We start from the raw sequence: 25,458 nt of genomic DNA, 5'->3' as shown, positions 1-25,458 counted from the left end.
GCGTGACATGATGCCAATGTCCTTTATTCTTGTGGTAGAGATATTTGATGTTTGAGGAATTGATTTTATGGGACCTTTCCCGTCGTCATTCAGGTTTAAGTATATTCTCTTGGCAGTAGATTATGTGTCTAAGTGGGTGGAGGTGATAGCTACCTGAACAAATGATCATAGAGTTGTAATCAAATTTTTGCATGAAAATATCTTTAGTCGTTTTGGGTTTCCTAAATCCATAATAAGTGATTAGGGTACGCATTTTTGTAACCGGTTCTTTGAGTCGGTAGTTAAGAAATACTCTATCACTCATAAAGTTGGCACTCCATACCACCCTCAAACTAGTGGCCAAGTGGAAGTCTCAAATAGGGAGGTAAAGCACATAATAGAGAAAACGGTGAGGCCAGATAGGAAAGATTGGTCACAACGATTGATTGATGCATTATGGGCCTACCGCACTGCTTATAAGACACCCATTGGGATGTCACCATATAGGGCGGTGTTTGGCAAAGCTTGCCATCTCCCGGTTGAACTTGAGCACCGAGCATTGTGGGCCATAAAGAAGTTTAACTTCGATATGGCCGCGGCTGGGCTCAGCCGGAAATTGTAACTCAATGAGTTGGAGGAAATCCGAAATGATGCATATGAGAGTTCGAGAATTTTTAAAGTTCGAACTAAAGAATTCCATGACAAGCACATTAATAGAAAATCCTTTGAACCCGGCCAAAAAGTGTGGCTTTTTAACTCAAAATTGAGACTCTTTCCGGGTAAGCTTAGATCAAGATGGGATGGACCCTTTGTGGTTGCTGAGGCATTTATTCATGGCGCCGTTGAGGTGCAAGATCCAAAGACTGGCCACACTTTCAAAGTGAATGGCCAAAGACTGAAGCCATATATAGAGGGAATTGGGAATGGGGATATGATTGAATTCATTGCTTTGATGGACCCTTTTTACTATGATTGAGAGATTGATGTCTTCTTTTCTTTTCTTTCCCTTATATTGTATTTTATTTTTCTTTATTCTTGTTGTGCTTTATTTGCGTCTAGGAGACTTTAAATCCTCTAAAGGTGTAACTCCTTTAGTGTTAGTCGTGCCCAAACGGCATCTGATGGTCTGGTATAGCCACCTAACCGTGTTTGTAGTGAGTTCCTAGGAGACTAACTGAGACGGTGGAAACTAGAGTTTGAATGGCAAAGCCTAGAACACAAAGGTTTAGAATTTCCAAGACTAGAGTCTGGTTTAAATACCCAGGGGTGTGGAAATTGCTTCAAAACTACCCCGGCTTGAACTCTGTATGGTAGCCCCATAGGTTGAGGTAGCTTTATGCGCTTCGATTCTGGATACCGAATCAACCTAGTCTGTCACCCTGTTGGAGAATAGGAAAAGTTACAAATGTCGTTACGGAGAAAAGTAGTACCCGTGGTTTTTGTGTGAAGATTATAGATTTATTGAACCATTTATTTATGGTCACAAATATTCTTATGTTGATTGTAAATTTAAGGTTCAAGTTGGGTTGGAAAAAAAAAAAATTCCCGCACGTGCGGCACCACCCACGCACGTGCGACACAATTCCATCCCTCAAAAGTGCACACTGCTTTAAAAGTAGGTGCGGAGGAGGAGGTGCGGCACTGCACACCGCACGTACGGCCTGGGCCCCGTACGTGCGGCACCACCCACGCACGTGCGGTGAAATTCTCAAACCACAAGTTGCATACTACTTTAAAAGCAAGTGAGCAAGGGCGTACGAGGTGTGTGTCCGCACGTGCGGGGTACACTCCCGCACGTGTGGCGTTTTCTTTGAAAAGAAAAAAAAAAAAATCTGCTGATTTTGTTATGTTTATTTATTATTATCTTTAATTTATTTACTTATTTCAAATAAATAAATTATAAATAAAAATAAATAAATATACTATTTTATTTCTCTATTTATTTTTATTTTCATTATATAAAAAAAATTGAAAATATAAAAAATATATGTATAAAAAAAAACATTGCAAATTTTTATTTTTTTATTTTTTATTTTCGATGTTGAAAGAAAAGAAAAATAATTTTTGATCTCATCAAAACCCTATCCACTCCTTTCACAATCACTCACAAACTCTCTCTCTACCTCTCATTATCTCTCTCTCTCTCTCTCTCTCTCTCTCTCATAATCCCACAAACCCATAATCACCATCTTCTTCTTCCTTTTTCTTCCTTTTTCTTCTTCTTCATCACCACCACCATCTCACCGCCGGCATCACTATTTCCTCTCCGTCCGACGAATCTTCGGCGACCACCATTTTTTCTGGCGAATCTCCATTCTTTCTCTCTATTTCTCTACTTTTTCAAGGTAAACTTTACTTTTTGTTTAGATTTGTAGGTATAGGAGTAGAGAAGTAGAGTTTTGATTTTACTTTTTGTTCAAATCTTGATCTATGTTTCATACTAAAAAAAAAAGAAGGGGTTTTTATATTGCTTAGTCATGTTTGTTCACAGGTGATTTTTTTTTTTAGTTGTTTATTCTTTCTATTATTTTATTTTATTTGTGTTTATTTAGATGTAGTATACTAATTTAGCCATGTTTATTTAGTTTGTTCATCATAAAAAAAAAAAATCTCGGCAGCAAAAAGATGACAGCTGCACCTGCGGCCTAATCCGGCGCATGTGCGGTACCTTTCTATAAAAAAAATAAAAAAAAAATATTTTAGCTATTTAGTTGTTTGTTTATTTAGTTGTTTATTCATTTTTATTTTATTATTTCTTTATTCTTTTTAATTTAATTCTTTACTTGTTAGTATAGTTTGTTTTCATTTATTTAATCAGTTGTATTTACATAAAATGCTCATGTGTTTAGTTAATTTTATTTTAGGTTTCATATATTGTAAAAAAAAATAAAATAAAAAAGATATAAAAAAATATAAATAATAAATAATAAATATAAATATAAATAAATATATATATATATATATATATATATAATTAATTCCTAGCTTTTCTAATTCATTGTATTTTCTATCTATTTATTTAGTTGTTTAGATGTAGTTTATTATCTTAGTATTACTTGTTAGTTTAATTTCATACTTGTTAAAATGTTAATATGTAAGTTTAAATTATTCTATTTCATTTTGTAATACAAAAAAATAAAAAAGTTAAGAGAATTGCATGTGGAACATCAGTAGACAGACTTGTGTTTTAATATTTTATTTGATTCTCATGCTGGTTTCACGGGTATATGTGTTTATTGTTGGTGTGTGCAGGACATGAGTCGACGTGTATCTGCTCGGGCCTCCAAAAAGGCCAGAGGTTCCACCTCTTCAGCGCCACCACCGCCACCGTCACCACCATCCTCGCCACCACCACCGGGTGACTTGCCACAGTCGGAGTGGGCTTCACGCCCGTTTCACAAGCTCACGCAGTTCAATATTCCATATTTTCAGCGTGACCCGACCACCTCTTGAGCCGTTGAACAGCTCCAACTCCGGCAACAGTTGGGCCTTTGCACTGTGACAGTGCCAACTTATCTTCGTTCGGTATGGCTCTTCTACCAGAACCTACGTGAGTCACTCACTGAGCCCAGGCTGCTATCCATCATTGATGGCCATCTCGTCAGCATCACTGAATCCATGATTGCTGACACATTAGGGTTTTTTGCCAAGCTAGAATACCAGCCCTTCCCGAAAGTCGAGGGTCAACAACCCATACATAGCCTCATCCAGCAATACTTCCCGAGGGCCCACGGTGACACCAGTTTCACATGCTTGCGGCGGAGCAAGCTGCCTAGCCGCTTGCTATTCATTGATTCCGTGGTCTATAAGAATGCCCTTCCATTTGGACATAGAGCTGAGCGCCGTTTGGAGTTTGTTCTGGTTTTACACGGTTATTAGCATGGCTATCAGGTCTCGTTTGAGCATATCATCTGGATGCATGTGCGGAAATTTCTACGAGAGACAGTTCGGCCTCAACCTATGCAGAAACTAACTTGGCCACTACCATTTGCTAATTTGTTGACACTTGTCATTGAGCTGAACGACCTCCCCATTGCTTCGAATGAGGAGATTGATAGAGCGTATCTGACATTCGGCCAGCGGGAATGGTAGCATAGCCTATCTTGCATCCCGCAGCAGGTTGGTGCCCCAGTTGATGAGGCCCAGGACCTCGTCCACAACCACTCACCTCATCTTGTTCCCCCCGTGCCTCCCCAAGGGGACCCACTCTACATGACTCGCGAGGAGTACTTACAGCTTCAGCACTCTGTGGATCAGGTCCACAGTACTCTCCGTGATCACCACCAAAGTCTCATGGGATTGCGCACGGATTTTCAAACGCATTGAGACTATTTTCAGGCGGCCTTCGACCAACTGCACGCCTGCCGCTTGACATCCAGCAGTCAGTTGCATCACTGCAAACTGATTTTTATACTTATCGAGAGTCGAGCCAGCAGGGCCATGATCAGCTCAGCCAACGAGTTCAAGATGAAGCCTTTGAGACGCGATCTTTGATGTACGCCTTGTTTGCCCAGCATTTCCCACCACCACAGCCACCGGATTCTCCGTAGTACCTGCCTATATATTACTTTATCTCTTTTATTTTTAGTTATTTATTCTTTTCAAAAAAAAAGAAAAAAAAAATGTGAAGTGTGTGTGTGTTACTATATGCCTACCTGGATGTGCACCTACAATCTCTGGTAATCTTCTCTCATTTCTCTTTACTTTTCAATTGAGGACAATGTCATATTCAAGTTGGGGATGAGGGTTGTATTTTCTTTTGTGCATTTTTATTGGCTAAATCATTTATGCTTATACATGTTTCACTTGATTGCATTACTTCACTTGATGTGACTTGTTGCTAGTACGGTGATGATATTTGTATATGTTGATTGGGGAGCTTAGTAGACTTGTATGAAAAGGATTTATTGGGTAGATATTGCATGTGATGTTTGCATAGGAGAGTTATTTGTGTTTGTGGTATTAATACACTTGTCATGAGTATACCTCAATGCACATGAACACACTATCATAGCGGTGACTTTTTTATTATAATCCCTAGTGTACATCATTGATAATAGCTAGGATTGCAGAAAAGAATAAATGAGGAGCCAAGATTCAAAAAAAAAAAAAAACAGTTGACTTGTTTGGGTTCGTAGCCTTTTTAACTCGAGTTATTAAGCCCGTAGGGGTGTCTCTACACCTAGTGCCCTAAAATCGTCTAGTTTGGGAGTCATTGGCCAAATACTTGCTACATGGGTTAATTAGAAAGCTTAAGGGACTTAGACATTGCACAGTTAAGGAAAAATAAGGAGAATGATTTGTTCAGATTCGTAACCTTTTCAACTTGAGTTATTAAGCCCGTAGGGGTGTCTCTATACCTAGTGCTCTAAAACCGTCTGGTTTGGAAGTTATTGGCCCAATACTTGCTACATGGGTTGATTAGAAGCTTAATGGATTAGGACATTGCACAGTCATTTAAAAAAAAAAAAAACTTTTAAGAATCTTGGTTGCTACAGGTTAATTTTTTTGTATATGTTGGGTGTTATTATGAGTTACACTGGGCTATTATAGTGGACAGTTAACTAATATGGAGATTGCACTTTACATCGAGGGTACTGATGATTTGTCTTCTAGCATACACAAGTACAGGGGACTTTACTTTTGTATTAACTGAATTGTGGTTTTGACTTAATAGGTTCCTTCATGCTTGTCCATTGTGCCTTTAATGACTCATTATGTCTTAATATCACACTATAGTGGCGCATAAGTTGATTGTTAGGTGCAGTAGTGTGGTTAATTGTTGGGCATATATGAATATGTAGATTTTATTTTATTTTATTTTATTTTTATTACTTGCTTGAGGACTAGCAAGTTATAAATTGGGGGATGTGATTAAGGCCGAATTATACATCATTGAGGCTGTTAATTAGTATCTCTTAACTTCACTTGCTTGTCAAACTATATACTTTATGTGTGTTGAATGTCAATTAGGTTGTACATAGTCGGAGCATAAAATAGGCAAAAAGACAGAATTTAGAGAGAGTTGACTTTCCTGCACGTGGGTTGACTTTGTCTGCACGTGCGTTGACTTTTTTTGGGAAAACGTGCCAGATGTTTTAAACCTGTTTGGAAAGACACCAGAAGTATAAATAGGCAAGAAAAATACTGGATTAGGGTTTTGAAGTTGTTTTGGAAAAGAGAGAGGTTAGGGTTTAGAAAGAAAGAAACTTGAAGTTTTAAGCATGTCTCCCATGGTGGCTTGTTCTTCATCTACCTCCTTCCACTCCTCCATGAGTGGCTAGTCTCATTTTCTAGGGTTTTCATAAAATCCTAGCCATGTAATTAGTTTTTCTTTTTAATTTTCAATTATATAAAGGTTTGAACAATTGTATGGTGTTTTAGAAGTTATAAATATACATTTTCCATTATTTCTTCAAATATTCGGCTTTCTGTGATTGTTGAATGTTTTCCATACGAGAGACGAGTCGTGTCACTACCTTAGTTTAGAGTGAACGATTCGTACTACTTGAGATGGTTCGTGCTCGTATATTAAACGTGATGATTTTCTTGTTAAATGCTTTGAACTTGTAGTTGCAAAGCATTATTCCGTTCGAACCGTATCATAATTGTTTTTAATTTGAAACCCTATTTACGTAACTAGTGGTGGACTCATTACCCTAAGTTTTTTTCCAAATCAGTAAATCCAATTTTATTTATAAATGTTAATTTAATTACGTAGTTTAATTTATTTGTTATTAAATTAGGTTATGAACAATAAATCTTTTCATCAAAATTAATTAGGAATTTAACACTTAAATTAGTTTAATTTCACAATTGTCCTTGTGGATCGATACCTAGATTTGCCATTATTTTGATAGAATTTGACATAATTTTGTGTTTAATTTTAGTGTGTTTAACGACCCATTATGTTTATAATTTATCCTAAAATTAATAAATAAAAAAAAATGTTCTAAATTAAGACTTATATTAGGCCCATATTGACCAAGATAAGCACGGAGTCCATAAGCTCATATTCTTAAAATATCACGTGGGCCAACCTAAGCCTGTGCTATTGACCAGTCAAAGTCCATGGGTCTAGACCGGGGTCGAGCCTGGCCCATTTCCTAGTCCCACCCTTATTTTTTTTGCTTTCCTTTTGATTCTCACTGCTCTTGCGCAATGCTCATTTTGAACCGACGCAAAAATAGGAAAATGAATTTGTTTACCTTTTAAGGAGTGCTCAGCTTGTTTTTGAGAAGATGATTAAAAATTAATTTTTAAATTTTTTTAATATTTTTTGAAAATAATATGTAAAAAATATGAAAAATAATGTGACATAAAATTGATTAAAAGTTAAAAGATGACTTTTAACCATCTTCTTAAAATAGTCGTGTTAAAAAATTAAGGGCAAATTATGTATACCCCCTTCAAGGTTTAACAAAATTAGAGATACTCATGAGGTTTGAGAAATTACAGATACCCCCTGAAGGTCATATTTGCATAATAAATTAGGGGGTAATTTGTTATGAAAATATAAATCTCAGGGAGCAATTTGTTATGAAAATATAAAACTCAGGGGGGTATCTGTAATTTCTGAAACCTCAAGGATATCTATAATTTAGCTAAACCTCGAGGGAGGTATATGTAATTTGCCCAAAAATTAATGATTCCTATATTCAAAAAGTGTTGACTGTGTGAGGCTAGGTGAACAAAACATATATGAGTGATAAAAAATAATTTAGCTTATTTGGTTTGGATTTTTAGGATTCACTTTTCAAAAAATTAATTTTTTTTATTTTTAGTGTTTTTTTTTTCATTTTTTCTAATTTTTTTTAATATTCTAAGCAATTTTTTTTTTAATTTTTAGATACACTTAACACAAATACACTTAAAAGTATAATATGAGAATTTAATACATTCTTTGTATTTTTGTGTATTTATTGATTTTTAAAATTATTTTTTTTATAAATATTTTACTTTTTAGATACATCTAAGTAAGGTATGTCTAAAAAAGTTTAAAAAATTGTTTAAAATTTTAAAAATATTCACTACAAACAAAAAAAAATATGAAAAATAAAAAACTCAATTTCTAAAAAATTGAATTCAGAAAATTAAAATTAAACATACAATTCTTATATCCAAAAAGTGGAGAAATTTTTGTTGAGTATTTGGGGAACAATAGTGAACATATACATTTGTGATTAGTGAAAAGTAGTGCCACGTGGTGCCCTATTAGCATACAAAAATTTCTCCAAAAAGTGTCAATTGTGTGAGGGTAGGTTTGGGCAAGCAACGGTTCCCAATAGGGATTGGAGGGTTTCTGGTGAGAAGAAATGGAGTTTTTTGGCTAAAAATTTTTTTGACTATCCTTATTTGGGTACATATTATTTTAATAATTTTTTTTAACTAAAATATGAAATAAAAAAACTTAGCGTATTTAGAATAATTTTTAATTTTTTTTATAGAAAAAATGTGCAAAAAGTAAAAAGAAAAAGAAATATTTAATTTTTTTTTTTTTTTGGGTATAATTTGTTGGTTTTTTTACTTTTTTTAGTGACTTTAATTTTTATGTTAAAATAGTAAGTTGCCAAACAAGTGATGAAAATATTCAAACTAAAACCCAAAATTATTACTTTTACATAAAACCATAATGGTACACAAATTGCCACAATCTCTATTCCTGGTTTGTCTTCCTTGAATTTTCGACAAATGCTACGTAGACCTCTACTGTATTTTCATAAAAATTAGTCAGAATTAAACCTTCCTAGAAAAATGGTGATTAACTGGTAATTTTTGTCTAACAATTGTTCATCGTGTGAGAATCTCAAAATACAAGAATCTCAGGACACAATCGAACAAGTTTTGAGCATTTTGGGACTTGAGAACTGAAAAAATTGAGACAGAATCTCGCGCCTAGTTTTACTTCATGGAAACTTCTCCATCAATGCCAGTCATTTTATGTATACAGACAATTTTCCATCTGGCAGCACTCCTTTGAAGTCATTATCATCATGCTGCAAGTACATGTCGTGACTTGGAGCGATGATAAGTGTTATCTACTCCAAGTGTTGTGGCATGTGTTCAAGTCACAGAAATTAAAAATTTAATGGAAAGAAGGAAGGCTGCCTACTTGCTACATATTCCAGAAATCGTGGCTTGTAAGATGTTTTCCTCTGTTGTTTACCAAATTTACAACAAACAGCTGGAAATATTACACACAAGTCTATAACCATCCGACGATTTCCAAAGAATTTTGAAATCGAAAAATGGGGAGGATGCAAAATCTTACAAGCCATGATTCACGGCAGCCTCATTCCACTTCAAAATCTTTGGGTCCAGACAAGTTCCAAGTAAATCCAAGGCCAAAAATATTGTCACCCCTCTTTTCTCTAATAAACACAACCTAATAAAAGCAATTATTCATTGTAAATCAATAAAAATTGTGTGTACAAACCTTGGATGTCACACACAGGACATGAGTCCACACAACTGAAGTAAAACTCTGCATTGTCATCTTCGTCCAGGTAGTCTTTGACCGAAGAATTAATAAGGCTGAGGGGATGTCGGTGAGATACATGTTTGATGGTAGGCAGTAATGTTAATGCAGCTGACATGGAGATTGAATTGGCATTCCACACAACTGAAGTAAAGGGGAGTGCACAATAGATCACAACCTTTGCCGTCTATCAGCCCTTCTATGTGATCATGAAATAGAATATTAGGAGAGAATTGTGTCAAGTTTTTTTCTCATTTTTTTTTTTTGTAAAAAAAATGTAGCCATGATCTTCAACAGGACTTGGCAAACACAAATGGGTGGAATCCCAAAATCAACTACTACATGAGCTCCACCATTGGATGTTCTCTGAACAAACTTAACTGGAAATTCTGCTTCATATGTATCATTATATCGACAGTAATTAAAATTTATGAAATTTACAAAGGTAACTGACATAGGTGGGCCCATAGGGGCTTTTGGCCTACCACTTAGAACCCAATGCATTACTCAAACACTATAGCCCAACATTGCTAGAACCCAACGTTGCGCCAAGGACCAATGATACTTAAACACTTGCCAACAGAAAAACCAGCCACGTAGGTAGACAAAGATCCTGCAGAGTTATTGCACCACGCATCAGCCATTACTGAGCTCCCTTGCAGTATTTAATGCGATAACCCCTTCACGTCGAGGCAAAACAGCTTCACCATGAACAAGGCAAGCTAAAACGTAGGCTTTCGGCCAACATGACAGGTCGGAATGGATAAGGAAATGATGAACAAAGGATATAAGCAGGCTTCTAAGACAAAAAGAAAGTTAAGTTCTTTATGACCATCCTATCTCTACATTCCAACACTCTCTTCTCTAACTTGCTCGTTGGAGAGTTCGTTGGGGGACTTTCGTTCCCCGTTGAACTCTTGTGCAGGTTTCTCCGTGGGCCCAGCAATCGGACAATGGTTTGGGAGGCGTGGATCAGCCCGACCCGTTCCATTAGGAGCTAGAAGCATCATCAGTTGGTGCCGTCTGTACGAACCTTTTACTCCGTGTGACAATCGTGCTCATTGTTGCCAGAGACCTACTCCCGATAATTTCTCCTTGCCACCCACCGGGTGGATGGTCACAACAAGATCCATGGCTTCTCAACACAACGTTGCCGACCCCCAAGCCGACCCTCTTAACCTAAACAACCCCCCGCAGTATTTCATAGAACTCACCAACAGCATCAACCGCCTAGCCGAACAAAACCAAGTCCTGATCAACGCTTTGCTTCAACGAGACCTCCTTGTGCCTCCTCCACCACCACAAGATATCCCACCTAACCGAGAACGAACTCCGAGCCATTCCTCCAAACAAGCCCACCCCTCCAACTTGGAGGGTTTGCGACCCTTACCCCAAGATATGAATCCACCACCTCGGGGTCTACGTCTGCCGGTCTAAGCACCTGCTCTTGAGGGAGAGACCAATAGTGTCCAACCTCCATTGCATTTTGGGGATGACAACGTCCCTATCTGGGATGCAGAGCTCCGAGCCACGAAACTCCAGCTTCAAGGAGTCATGCCGAACATACAGAATAAACCCTCCACAACAACCAACTCACCGTTCATCGCCTCCATTAGAGACAAACCCCTACCTTCAAAGTTCAAAATGCCCTCGATCTACTCTTGTGACGCTATAATGACCTAGTCGACCACCTGGAGACTTACAGGACCTTAATGATCCTCCATGTTTTTCCTGATGAGATCATGTGTCGGGCTTTCCCCGTAACGCTCAAGGGGTCGGCTCGACTCTGATTCAGTCAACTACCGATGGACTCCGCCTCTACTTTCCAACACCTAAGTGATTCTTTTCTTAGCCATTTCATTGGTGCCCAGCGCCAATGGCGCCCGATGACTCAACTCCTCAACATCCGTCAGACAGAGGGGGAATCGCTGCGTAGCTTTGTCACTCATTTCAACATCGAGGCCTTGTAGGTGGCGGAAAATGATGACAAGGTCATTCTCACGGCTTTCATGGCTGGTCTACGTTCATCCGACTTCCTTTTCTCCCTCTCCAAAAACCCTCCAACCTCCATGGTAACCCTCCTATCCAAAGCCCAAAAATATATGAACACCGAAGGTTCTCTAGCCACCCGACAAGATTCCACAACCAAAAACCTAACCTTCAGAGAGAAGAGAAAGGAATCTGAAACCAGAACCACCTAGTACACACAGCAAACACCTCAATATACCGACCGACCTGCTTGAGCCGACCGGTCGGCACCTACCCGACCGCCCGACCGGTTCGAACGGTACACTTCCCTCAATTCCCCCATGGAACAAGTCTTGAACCAGATCCAATGAGATTATCTCCTGAAATGGCCACAACCATCGCGGTCTCCTTTCAACTGGTGAGACCAGTCCAAATACTGCCATTTCCATCAAGACCACAGCCATAATACCGAAGAGTGTGTTAACCTTAAAGACCAGGTCGAGAGCTTGATACACCAGGGGCGTCTCAGTCGGTTCACGGCAACCTGTCCCCAGCAACGGCCAAGGACCGAACCTACCAGAGGTAACCACCAACACACCCCTCCCCGACAACTCGCACAACCTAACCAAGGCAATGATCGACCCCCACCACAACCCCAAGCACAAGGCAACCCTGCCCCCCGGTTGGAGAGATCAGAGTTATTGCCGGCGAGCTTACATACGGAGAACCATCCCATTCGGTCCAAAGAGCATAACTCAAAAAAATCAGGCAGGGCTTCGATAAAGAAGTCGCGACATTGGACCGCCCCTTCAAACACCCCAAGCAGTAGATGGAACCCATCACCTTTATGGAGGCCGATTGTACAGGCATCCACTATCCTCATGACAACCCCCTTGTCATCTCTGCTCTCTTGTCTAATTACAAAGTCAGACGAGTGCTTGTCGACAACGGCAGCTCTTCAGATATCATCTTTCTGAACGCCTATCGCCAGCTCAAGGTCGGAGAGGAAATATTGTCCCCTCTCCAAACCACGTTGGTCGGCTTCACGGGGGATTGGTTGACCTCCATAGGCTCCATTGATCTTCCCATTACCATCGGAGAGTATCTACGGCAAACCACCAAGTTACTCATTTTCCTTGTCGTCGACAGTCCTTCTGCTTATAATATCATCCTCGGCTGCACAGCCCTTAACGCTTTTCAAGCTGTTACGTCCACGTATCATCTGGCCATGAAGTTTCCTACCTACCTCGGGGTCGGCACCGTGAGGGGAGAGCAGACTGTTGCCAGAGAATGCTACGTCACTTCACTCAAAGAGGTCAAGCTGAAAGAGGTTATGATCATCGAAGAACTTGATGTCCGAGACGAAGATGAATTAGTCAGAGGAGAACCAGTGGAAGATCTTGTTGAAGTCCCCATCGACCACACCAACCCAACAAAAACAGCCAAGATCGGCAGCCAACTATCCTCCCAAGCCAAGGCCGACCTCACAGCCCTCCTAACTGAGCACAATGATGTATTCGCCTGGACCCATTCTGACATGCCGGGTATCGATCCCTCCTTCATCATGCATCGTCTCAGTATCGAGCCCTATTTCCGACCTTTCCGCCAGAAGCAGCGTGTCTTTCACCCAGAACGCAACGTCCTTATCGCCTCTGAGGTAGACAAACTATTGAAGGCATGGTTTGTCAAGAATGTAGACTACCCCAGATGGATGTCGAATGTGGTCCTGGTCTGTAAAAATAACAGAAAATGGCGACTCTGCGTCAACTACTCCGACCTTAACCGAGCTTGCCCCAAAGATAGTTATCCTCTCCCTCGCATAGACCTGCTTGTCGACGCCACTGCCGACCATTAGATGCTCAGTTTTATGGACGCCTTCTCCAGCTACAATCAAATTCTGATGCACCCGGCTGACCAGGAACACACATCCTTCATCACTGACCGGGGAACTTACCACTATCGTGTTATGCTATTCGGGTTGAAAAATGCCGGAGCCACTTACCAACGGTTAGTCAATGTCGTATTTCATCACCAGATAGGTCAGAACATGGAAGTGTACGTCGATGACATGCTTGTCAAGAGCAAACTCTCTTCTGATCATCTGACAAACCTGCGGGAGACTTTCAACACCCTACGCAAGTATCAAATGAAGCTAAATCCGGAGAAGTGCGCCTTCAGCATAGGATCTGGGAAATCCTTGGGTTTCATGGTCAGTCAACGAGGTATCGAGGCCAACCCCAAAAAAAATCAAGGCCCTGATAGAAATGTAATCTCCCAAAACTATCAAAGAGGTTCAACGGCTTACCGACAGAGTCGTCGCCCTCAACCGTTTTATTTCCCGTGCAACAGACAAGTGCCTCTCCTTTTTCAAAGTCCTTGGGCAGGCCTTTGAGTCGACCACCGAATCCGAAGAGGCTTTTCAACAATTGAAGCAGTGCATGGCCAACCCCCCCTTACTTTCCCAGGAGCTCTCAGGCGAGACCCTCTTTCTCTACTTAGCCGTGTCGAACACCGCAGTCAGTGCGGCCCTCATCAGGGAGAACGGCTCAGTACAGCGTCCGATTTATTACATTAGCCGAGCTCTCTGGGGGGCAGAATAGAACTACCCTCTGATGGAAAAAAATGGCCCTTGCCTTGGTCATAGCCTCAAGACGACTCTGACCTTATTTCCAAGCTCACTCCATAGTGGTCCTTACTGACCAACCTTTGAAGAAGGTAATGCAACAACCAGAGTTGTCTGGCAGACTTATACAATGGTCTATCGAGCTCAGCCAATTTGAAATCTCTTACCAACCTCGAACAGCGATCAAAGGACAGGTTATCGCCGATTTTATCTTGGAATTCACCAATCCCACCTCAACCACACTCCCTCCGCCCAAGCAACTCAACACTGAGGCAAAAAATCCCCACTCCTGGACCTTCAATGTCAATGGATCATCCCGTAAAAAAGGGAGTGGGGCTGGTCTCATCCTCACCGCCTCCGAGGGCGGTTATTTCAAGTGTGTTCTCTGCTTCTTGTTCGACGCCAACAATAATGAGGCTGAATATGAGGCCTTGATAGTAGGTCTGCGCCTAGCTAGAAACATTGGCGTAAGCCATATCCAAGTGTTCAGTGATTTCCAACTGATCGTCAGATAGATTACGGGGGAATTCAACGCAAAGGAAGACACAATGCGAACCTACAGGGATATTGCACTCCCCCTCATTCGCCTTTTAAACACCTTCCACATCAAACACATCCATCGGTCAGAAAACTCCAAGGCAAATGAAATGGCTCAATTAGCCTCAGCTGACCAGTCAGACCTCAGCCATGGCATCCGTCTTGAATACCTGGCCCACCCCGCTATTTCACCAACCCAGCAGGAGGTCTACTTCCTCCAAAACGAACCTATCCCATGGGTGACGGACATCCTTCTGTTCTTGACAAATGGAGAGTTGCCAGACGACAAATAGCAGGCCGCCAAAGTCAGAGCCCGGTCATCCAATTACATCCTTGTCAGCGGCCTACTATACAAACGTGGGTTTTCACGCCCATACCTCAGGTGCCCCGGTCCCACTCAAGCGACCTATGTGATGAGGGAAGTCCACGAGAGCGTGTGTGGCAATCATTCGGGTGCCAGGTCGCTGGCATATAAAATCCTTCGCACCGGCTACTTCTGGCCTACTCTCAACCAAGATGCCACGGAATTTGTACTTAAGTGTGATAAATGCCAGCGCTTTGCCAACATCCCCCATGCTCCACCTACAGAACTGATTACACTCAGTAGTCTCTACCCATTCGCCAAGTGGGGTATCGACCTAGTTGATTTATTGCACACCGGTAAGGGCCAAACCAAGTTCGCTGTGGTCGCCATTGATTACTTGACTAAATGGGTGGAAGCAGAACCCCTCGCCACAATCACTGAACGGAACACAACTAGATTTATTTGGCAGTCGATTGTATACCGATTTGGGATCCCTCAAGCCATCGTTTCAGACAACAGCAAGTAATTCGACAATGCCAGGTTCAGGAATTTTTGTGCAGAGCTTCACATTCAGCCATGTTTCTCTTTCCCAAGTCATCCCCAAGCCAATGGGCAAGTCGAGGTCACCAACCGCTCTCTCCTCATGATCATCAAAACTAAGTTGGAAGCCGCTAAGGGACTCTGGGCTGAGGAATTACCAAACGTACTCTGCCCCTATCGCACTACTGCCCGAACCTTTACTGGGAAGACCCCCTATCGCTTAACATACAGCGCTGAGGCGGTCATCCCGGTAGAAATTAGCCTGCTGACCCCGAGGGTTTTGCACCCGAATCCAGAACTAATCAAAGACTTGCGTCGGGCTGACTTAGACCTAATTAAAGAGCTCTGAGAGACCACTGCTGTCAGACGGGCGTCATATCAACAAAAAATGAGAACACACTACAACCGCAAAATCCAACCGAGGGAGTTTGCAGTTGGGGACCTAGTCTTGCGCGAGGCGACTCTTGCCACCAAAACTCCCGCTGAGGGAAAGCTAGCAGCCAAATGGGAACGGCCTTACGTCGTTAAAGCCAGACCTCACCCAAGCACTTACCGACTCCAAGCCATGGAAGGCAGAGACCTCTCCCATCCATGGAACGCCGAGCACTTGAAACGTTATTTCCAGTAAAATGATGTCTCCTAATTTGTATTGATCAATTGTTATATGTTCTTTTTGACGATCTACATGCTTGTTCATTTTTGTCCTTTCTATATGTGGTGTAAACTTGTGATCAATAGGCTACGCATTAAATGCAAATGACTTTATATCCCCATTATCTGCGTTGTGTTTCAATAACGAATTGTTAACTAAAGCCTTAGCCAGACTGAGTTAATTGAAGCCTCAGCCAAAATGAGCACAAAGAGCTCGGCCAGACCACGTCGATTAAAGCTTCAACATGGTAGAGCCTTCCCAGTCTTAGTCAGAACTCGAATGAAGAATTCGGCCGGTCCATTTTCATAACTTAATATTACAGCATGGTTGTCATACTTAGTTAAAATCCAAGTTCATAATTTAACATTTTTTACATCACGCTTTTCTCACAAGTTAGCCTGGTTGCCCATTTTTAAACTTTTTACATCACAATTTACTAGCAAGTTTCACCATTCACGCACAAGTCTTACTTTCACACCCATTTTTCATTAAATTCTGCTCAGCCATTTTCATTATTCCAAATTTACAACTCAAAAGAAATAACGACAACAATAATACAAAAGAAAACTCGTTGTTTTATTCACAAACTTATGCTTTCATACAATTCGCTGCAGAAATTACATAAAAAAAAAAAAAACAATCAAACAAAATAACAAAAGTAAAATTTTACACTTAGTTACACAGATCACTTTTTCTCACTAGAGGCAAGATCTTCCTCTTCAATGCCCTCATCCAAGGGGGTCTGGGTGACATCGTCTTCGCCTATCTTCACAAGGCTGAAGTCCACGTCTGGGAACAGCTCCTGTGCCTTGTGCTTGAAGGCCATCCAGTCGCTGTCCCAGAACTCGCTCATTTCATGCTTGTAGAAGTCAGACTGCTGGAAGCTCTCGATCACTTCCTCTTCACTCCTACCTCCAGTGGCCGCTCCTAACGGCCCAGCCCCCTCATTTCCCTCCTTCGCCAAGCTGCTAGCGACAACGGCATCAATGGCCATTTGGAAGTCGGCTGAATCCTTGAATTGCTCTACAGCTACCAACTCGAACTCTAGCAATATCGCCTTGTGGCGCTCCGCTTCCAACTCTGATTTGGTTGCGAAGAGCTCGGTACTAGCTCGCTCCGCTGAGTAGCTTGCACCAGTGTCAATACCTCTATGTTCTTCGCCCTTTGCGCATACTTCAACCCCTTGGCGCATGCACTCCGAGCGACCTTCCTCCACCCCACTGCCTCAACCCTTAGGTTCTGCAACTGCAATTTTGCCTCTTCTAACTAGGTCTTCAGCGGCCCTACTTCCACCTTAGCGCGTGCTGCCTTATTCATCAAGGCAGTTGCCAGGGTCCCTGCCTCCATCTGGGCAGAGCAGAACCCTCTCAGGAGGTTGGTCTCCGTTAACCGCGCCATCGACTGCACGGCTGCATCCTCCACCACCCCAACAAGGCGGTCGGCTGCGACCCTGGCTTCCTCCCTTTCTGCCAAGCGACCTGCCAGCGCGCGCGCATGGTACAACGCGGTCGCCTGCACTGCACTCGTTTCTAGCTCTAACTTGCTGATCCCAGTCTTCCCTTCGTTGGGACTTGAGGTTACTTCTAGTGTAGGTACCACCGTCGGCACCATTGGGGCACTTCGGCCTAAGGGCTCTTCCGGTACTTGGGCACTTGGACCTTTGTTTTCCTTCGCCACTTAGGCAGTCTCCTTCACCTCTTCTGGAGATGCCTCCACCCTTCCCTCCTTCATCTTCCCCACCATAGAGGCATCCTCCCCCCAACCTTCATCTTTTTCAAGACAGGGGCGTCTTTTCCCCCTCTACAACCGCCCTCTTCTTCTTTGACTTCTTCAACACTGCCTCCACCTCTTACTTACCCTTCTCCTTCAGCGGGTCTATTGGCGGCGGCAGTGGGGCAAAGCCGATTAAGTCTTTGTTGCCCAGCGGTTTGGGACGCGGTCGGAGCCGCTTCCTTATCACCAATTTAGGGGCTGGCCCCAATTGTGTCTCCTTATACTTGTCCGCTTTGGCGAACAATCTCCTATCCTCTGCCTCTTCCGCCTTCCTCCGTGCCTCCAATTCCTCCCTCGTCGGATCCTCCTCTGTCGGTTGCGGCCCCAGTCTCAGGGCAAACAAGGTTGAAGGAAGGATCAGCTTATCCCACTTCACCTCATTCTCCTCCCTCCACTTCTTCACCTTTTTCACCCTATTTTCGGCTGCCACATCTTACTTTGGCTCCACCAATTTTGTGGGGACTTTCCATGCTGTGCGAACTCCTTTCCCACCGTTCGCTGATACAAAAAACCATCTCGATCTCCAACCTTTCACCGAAGACGGCAAGCCTGCCACTAAACCCCAACTCGCCACTGCCTGCAAGGTCACCCATGTCTCCTGTTGACCCGAGGCCTTGTAACAGGAAAAGAATTCCTCCACTGTCATTTTTGCCCCTTCGGTAGCCTGCGGCTAGGCACTCGCACAGGCCATTAGTATTTTCTAGGCATTCGGCATCAACTGCCCTGGCGCCACCTCCAACTTGTTAAAAACGTCCACCACTACTTGGGGGAGTGGTAGCCTTAGCCCCCCCGGCAGCGCCTCATCGTACAGCGTGAACCCCGTCGGTCGTGCATCCGACGCCCTCTTCTTCGATGTGGGCAACATCCGATCTATATCCGCGGGGATTTGGTACTTCCTTCATACCTCCTCCAACTCCTCCGCCATAAACGTGGACTTGTCGGCCTTGGTATGCCAGTGGTCCGACTTCACTTGGCTCATTGGCTTAGCAGCTACGATCATCGTCGTCGGACGAGCCCGTGCCGCTTGACCAACTCCCCTCTCCTCCATTCGCTCCACTCGATACTGTTCCTCCAACTCCACCGCGTCGTTGTCTCCTAACGAGTCAAGCCTTACGGCTGACACTTCATCTCAAGCCATCCCTCCTACGTGTCTACGTATTGCTTCAGACACTGGCACAAGGAAGTTCGCAAAGTGTTGTAGAAGCGTGTCATACGAGACAAATGAGTTCACTTCAGGGATGTATTGGTTTTTTGCGATAAGGTAGGTAAAGAGAATAATCCCAAATGCCCACAGTTTGCCTATATTCCAAGGATCAAGATTAAATTTTGCCAGTTTAAAAATTTTCAAAAATTTCCTCCCCTGCCTCTTCAACACCCTATATTAGCCTACCCCTTCATTTCCTGCTAACGCATCACTTCCCTTATTACGGGATTGTGCCACGTGTATGACCACGATCCACTACTCTTTTCCCCTTTTCCTGTCTATTTCACTTCACATCATCACGTGCCACACCGCGCCTCGAGCCCCGCGCGCCGCCATTCCCCTTCTCACTCGGTCACCCTTCACGGTCGGTCCTCATCGCAGTCGGTCTTCCCACTCGGACACTTTTCACGGTCGGCCCTCCTCGCAATCAGTTTTCCCACTCGGTCACCCTTCGCGGTCGACCCACCTCTCAGTTGACCCTTTCACTCAGCCATCCTTCACGGTCAGCCCTTCTCGCCGTCGATCTTCCCACTCGATCACCCTTCACGGTCGGCCCTCACCGCAGTCGATTTTCCCACTCGGTCACCCCTCGCGGTCGGCCCATCTCTCAGTCAACCTTTTCACTCGACCACCCTTCACGGTCGGGCCTCTTCGTAGTCGACCTTCCAACTTGGTCACCTTTCAAGGTCGGCCCTCATCGTAGTCGGTCTTCCCACTCGGTCACCCTTCACGGTCGATCCTCCTCACAGTCGGTCTTCCCACCCGGTCACCCTTCGCGATCGGCCCACCTCTCAATCGACCGTTTCACTCGGCCACCCTTCGCGGTCAGCCTTCCTTCTAGTTGGCCTTCGCCGTCGGCCCACCTCACAGTCATTTTTCTCTCCATCGACCCCTCGCAACCCCCATCTTCTTTCTTATTTCCTTCGTTGGACTGAAGCTGCACTTGGGAATAGGGGACTACTGACATAGATGGGCCCATAGGGGCTTTTGGCGCACCACTTAGAGCCCAATGCATAACTCAAACACTACAGGCCAACATTGCTGGAACCCAACGTTGCGCCAAGGACCAATGATACTTAAACACTTGCCAACAGAAGAACCAGCCACGTAAGTAGACAAAGATTTTGCAGAGTTATTGCACTACGCATCAGCCATTAATGAGCTCCCCTACAGCATTTAATGCGATAACCCCTTCATGTCGAGGCAAAACGACTTCACCATAAACAAGGCAAGCTAAAACGTAGGCTTTCGGCCAACATGATAGGTCGGAATGGACAAAGAAATGATGAGCAAAGGATATAAGCAGACTTCTAAGACAAAAGAAGGTTAAGTTCTTTATGACCATCCTATCTCTACATTCCATCACTCTCTTCTCTAACTTGCTCGTCGGAGAGTTCGCTGGGGGACTTCCGTTCCCCGCTGAACTCATGTGCAGGTTTCTCCGTGGGCCCAGCAATCGGACAACGGTTTGGGAGGCGTGAATCAACCCAACCCGTTCCATCATGAGCTAAAAGCATCATCAGTAACCAGTACATGTAATGATGTTGGTGTATTTTGCTATTTTCACAAGGGTTGGGCTGTCTCCAATCCATTATGTAGATTGGAGAGGATACTGTCTAGGTCCGGAGGCTTTATCACAGGCCCAATTTTTTTGATTTGATATGTTCATTTTTTAAGTCTACGTGGATATATTATTTACAAAAAAATCAAATTGACCCAATGGTTATGTGTTTGTACACAATAATATCTTGTGTGACGCAATATCAAATTCCTTAAAAAACACAATAGCTTGTGGTGGTGGTAGGTAGGTCATGGGGATGATAGGGAAGGAGAGTTCCACGATGATGGTTCACAGGAAAGTGGTGGTCGAGGCTGGTAAATGGCTCATGGTCATCAATGATTGTGGAAGAGGCTGGGGAGAAAGAAAAAGAGGAGGTGATAGCAACTTGGCAAGAAAGTGTGGGTTTGGAAAGAGGACAATGTTGATTGTGTGAGAAAGATGAAGGTCAGTTTGGTTTGGGTGAACAAAGGTTAGTGATAGCGGTTGGTGTGCTTTTGACCAGAAGTAATATTAATTTCAGTTAGCTGATAACTTACAAAAGAAGACCTTGTAATTTTTAAAAAATTATAAAATAAAATAAAATAATCTATAATTGTCAGAATTAGTTAAATCAAACAAAGACTATAAGCACCCATAAGTTGCACTTTTTAAAACCAAATAATACAATTTTTTTTCTTTTTACGATTGACAGAAGAGCATCATGCAAGAGGGAAATTTTCTATAATTGTTAGAAACCCTGAGAAAGGTCTTTATAGTTAACTCAAACAAAAACCAAACACAAGTCTCTCTTTTAAAACTGAATGTAATTTTTTTTTTTTTAATCAGTAGATGGGAAATAGGGAAAGAGAAAGCTATTTCACATAATAACTAAAATTAAGACCTAGGAACCACACATGGTAAGGGAGCCATTCACTAGTCCAACCCTTGCTATTGAATGTAAATTGATCCTACCCAATATTTATGTATCTTGCTCAACAAATGAAGTTTGAAGAAAACCCTGGTAACCTTGGATAACTTGATTATGTTGTGAATGACTTGGACTTGGTAATATTCAAACTAAAACCCAAAATTATTACATTTATATAAACCATAATTCTACACAAATTGCTATCATCTCTAATCCTAATAGTTCTTGCTTCAATTTCGACAAATGCTACAGTGACCTCTAAGAATTTGTAAAATTGGACAGAATTGAACCTTCCTCCCAAAATTTATGATTAAGTAGTTATTTTTGTCCGACACTACTTTCATCTCTGCCAGCTTTGGAAGATGACTCCATCAAAGCCAGATTTGAATGCTCTGTGATTATTCTGTGTTGTTGCCCGAGGAACTTTCATTTTTTATCTTCTCAATTAAGCAACTTATTCAGGTTTCTCTGTCCCCAAATTCTCGTATTCTTATCCCAAAACACTCATCACCATTGGATTAGGTGAGAATTTTGAGGAACGAGAAACTTGAAATATAATCTAACAACTATGAGTATTTTAAGACAAGGGACAAAGGATCTAGTGCCCAGATTTACTTCATGGAAACTTTCCCATCAATGCCAGTTGTTTCAATTATACAGACACAATCTTCATTTGGAAGCATTCCTTTGAAGTCACTCCCACAATTTCCATATCCTGATGTAGTAATCTGATTGCTCACTTCCTTCACATTGGCACCAGAGTGTTTTGCTTTCTTGAGGATTTCATAATGCATGAATAACTTCTCAACCCAAGCATTCTTGGAGCAATAAATCTTCACACCAATCAGTGTCGCAACCATGAAAATGAAGATGAGGATACTTGAGACTGCACAAATTTAGAACCATAAGTTAGTGATTCTTCAGTATTCAACATTCCTCTAGAAAATATACATTGAATCTTTACTCAGAAGAGCTTAGCTTTGCCCCAAAGTTAGCTAGATGGTTACTGAGGTATCATTTGGTAACACTTACGTTTTCAGTTTTCTGTTTATATTTACAAAATTTTAAAAACTCAAATAAAAACTTGTTTGGCAAATTTTTGATTTATAAATTAGTAGTCTTAGTTTATAAATTTGACCAAAAAATGTAAACTCAAAAAATATGTTTTCGTTTTGAGTTTTGAGTTTTTTTTTTTTTACCACCCAACACTAGCCACCACCCGCCACCATCTTCCGCCACCACCACCCACCCTCCCCTACCACCTGCCACCACCACTCACCACCCACCTGTTACCACCACCCGCCTGCCACCCACTCGCCACTACCATTCATCGCCCGCCACCACTACCCGTCACTACCACTCACCATCCACCACCCACCACTACCATCCACCACCCGCCACCACCACCCACCACTACCACCATCCACCCGCCACCCACCGGCTACCACCACCCACTACCACCACCACCCACTCGCTACCACCCGCCATCGTCACTCACCCACCTACCACCACCATCACCCACCCACACCCGCCACCTACCCGCCGCCACCCACCTGCCATCACCACCCATCACCCGTTACCACCACTACCACCCACTCGTTACCACCCACCACCCGCCACCGTCACCCACCCACCACCACCACCATCACCCACTCGCTACCCCCACCACCCCCCACCGTCACTCACCCACCCACCCACCCACCCACCACCACCACCACCCACTCGCTACCACCCACCACCCCCCACCGTCACTCACCCACCCACCCACCCACCCACCACCACCACCACCACCCACCCGCCACCCACTCGCTACTACCATCCACCGCCCGCCACCACTACCCGCCACCTATCCGCCACTACCACTCACCATTCACTTGCCACCACCATCCACCACCCGCCACCACCAGCCACCCACCACCACCAACCGCCACCACCACCACCCACTCGCTACCACCCGCCATCTGCCACCCACCTGCCACCACTACCCACCACCCACTCGCTACCACCCACCACCCGCCACCGTCACCCATCCACCCACCACCACCACCCACCACCACCCGCCACCACCCACTACCACACGCCATCTGCCACCCACCTGCCACCCACCTGCCACCACCACCACCACCCACGCGCCACCGTCACCCACTCACCCACGTGCCACCACCTGCTACCCACCACCTACCATCACCACTTTCCACACCGTCTTCCGCCGTCACCTGCCACCACTTGTCATTTCTCACTCTTTTTTATATTTTTAAAATTTTTTAAACATTTTGTCAATTACCAAACACATTTGTAATTTATGTTTTTCTAAAAATAAACAAAAAATAAACAAAAACCAGTTTATAAAATTTTTGTAAATATAAACTGAAAATGTAAACGTTACCAAACATGCCTAAACAATTGCCAAAGGAAAGACATCATAGCAATGGCACATCTTGAAATAATAGTTTATTTTTACGCAAAAAATTTATGAAGATAAGCAGAGCATCATAAACTCAAAATCAACAATTTATTTAGTTTTGGATATATTATCATGATGTTGTAATTAGAGATCTTGACTTGGGGCAATGACTGGACCTTATGTTCATAAAAATAAAAAAAAAATAAAAAATTATGTAAAATAAAATAAAAATTGACCGGACCTGTGATAGGAAACATTCAACCAACATTGGCAGATTCAATGAGAATCGACTCAGTGAAACACGCAGATATATATATTCGAAAGAAGGGCTAAAATTAGTTAAAGCTTTATTTGAACTTAGATTTCATTCATTGCTCCACTACCTCTTAGACTCAAATCATCTTTAAGCAAGTAAATACTTGATTTACTGTTCCATTCAATCGTTTGACAACATCACTTTTTAGTCTAAAAGTTGAAAAGTTACTAAAAAAAATTAAAAAGTCAACACCTTATATCAAAAAAATCAGACATTTCATTTTCTCTAAAAAACTAAAAAATTATTCCAAACCTACTAATTTTTTTTAATTTCATATTTTAACCTAAAAATTAAAAAATTATTAAAATAACATATCCCCAAACGAGACCCTCGTCTGTTTTCTTCAATTGTTCCACCAGTTTATCAGCAAATAACAAAAATCATATACCAGTCTATAACCATCCAAAGATTTCCAAAGAACTTCACAAAAGAAAGGAGGAAGAATAAAAAATTACCTTTTCCGCGTGCTAAATTGAAACACCTTACAACCCATGATTCACGGCAGCCTCCTCCCATTCCAGGAAAATCCCATGTAAATCCGAGCCCAAAACTATTATCAGACAGGTAAGGACTATATGAAAATGGAATTGAAATAGTCCTCACAGGCTTGCAAGAAACTGGCACGGTTTCAAATGATTCCACAACATAAACATGATGCCTAGGTCCACTCAGGCAGGGGACTTGCACGAAGGAAGGCGAAAGCAGAGAAGAACAGTTGAGGTATGTGTAGTTCTTCACAACATAGTAATATTGGAACGGCGTAAGAGAGAGATTGAGGTTTAAAAACACTTCATGGACACAATTTTTAGGATCAAGAAGGCTTAGTTTTTTGTTATCATAAGAGATGGATTTGACAACCAAATCCCCATATGATGGGAAGTGAATTGTGGTTGTGTTTTCTCTGCAAATTAGTTCGAAACCCGGGTAGCTGCAATCCAGGGGCTGTAGCCCTTGGACTGAGAAAGGAAACAGGATTTCAGGGCCGTCATGGCTGCATTTAACTGCTGGACAATTAGCCTCTGTATCTATGAAGATTGAGGAGAAGAGGATGGTGAAGAAGAAGAAGAAGAAGACTTCCATTAGTAAATTAATCTAGACAAAAGACACAAAGCTTAGGACTATACTAACTATAATATTTATGTCTTCAAATGATGTGTATTTATAATTCGATACTTTATTATAAAGTGGACAGTTAGTTTGGTGTTGACACTT

The 25,458-nt window shown here is 42.5% G+C and overlaps 2 protein-coding genes and 1 long non-coding RNA gene across 3 annotated transcripts; 2 read left to right on the top strand and 1 right to left on the bottom strand.

The window, feature by feature from the left end:
* The first annotated feature begins 1,932 nt into the window (after window positions 1-1,932).
* Window positions 1,933-4,797, top strand: LOC114271715 (uncharacterized). Its single transcript, XR_003632412.2, has 2 exons — window positions 1,933-2,324; window positions 3,232-4,797. It is a non-coding gene; the product is annotated as an uncharacterized LOC114271715 (long non-coding RNA).
* A 7,457-nt stretch (window positions 4,798-12,254) lies between these two features.
* LOC145805407 (uncharacterized) lies at window positions 12,255-13,280 on the top strand. Its single transcript, XM_082900537.1, has one exon. The coding sequence runs from the start codon at window positions 12,255-12,257 to the stop codon at window positions 13,278-13,280; it is 1,026 nt and encodes a 341-aa protein (XP_082756663.1).
* Window positions 13,281-21,603: 8,323 nt separating this feature from the next.
* LOC114271684 (RING-H2 finger protein ATL22) lies at window positions 21,604-25,458 on the bottom strand. The gene is made up of 2 exons (XM_028213285.2): window positions 24,702-25,458; window positions 21,604-22,412 (listed from the first exon to the last, which is right to left on the bottom strand). The coding sequence occupies exons 1-2, from the start codon at window positions 25,324-25,326 to the stop codon at window positions 22,138-22,140; spliced, it is 900 nt and encodes a 299-aa protein (XP_028069086.2). The 5' UTR covers window positions 25,327-25,458; the 3' UTR covers window positions 21,604-22,137.

The sequence above is a fragment of the Camellia sinensis genome, chromosome 13 (genome assembly GCF_055761805.1).
Source record: "Camellia sinensis isolate YWXY chromosome 13, ASM5576180v1, whole genome shotgun sequence".
Classification (NCBI taxonomy): domain Eukaryota; kingdom Viridiplantae; phylum Streptophyta; class Magnoliopsida; order Ericales; family Theaceae; genus Camellia; species Camellia sinensis.
The sequence above is the reverse complement of the archived record's forward strand: the minus strand, read 5'-3'. Positions and strand labels throughout refer to the sequence as shown.

Coding starts and splice junctions, on each gene's coding strand:
- LOC145805407 (XM_082900537.1), top strand. CDS start 12,255: ATGGAACCCATCACCTTTATGGAGGCCGATTGTACAGGCATCCACTAT.
- LOC114271684 (XM_028213285.2), bottom strand. CDS start 25,326: ATGGAAGTCTTCTTCTTCTTCTTCTTCACCATCCTCTTCTCCTCAATC. Junction 22,413..24,701: donor CAATTTAGCACGCGGAAAAG/GTAATTTTTTAT, acceptor AAATTTGTGCAG/TCTCAAGTATCCTCATCTTC.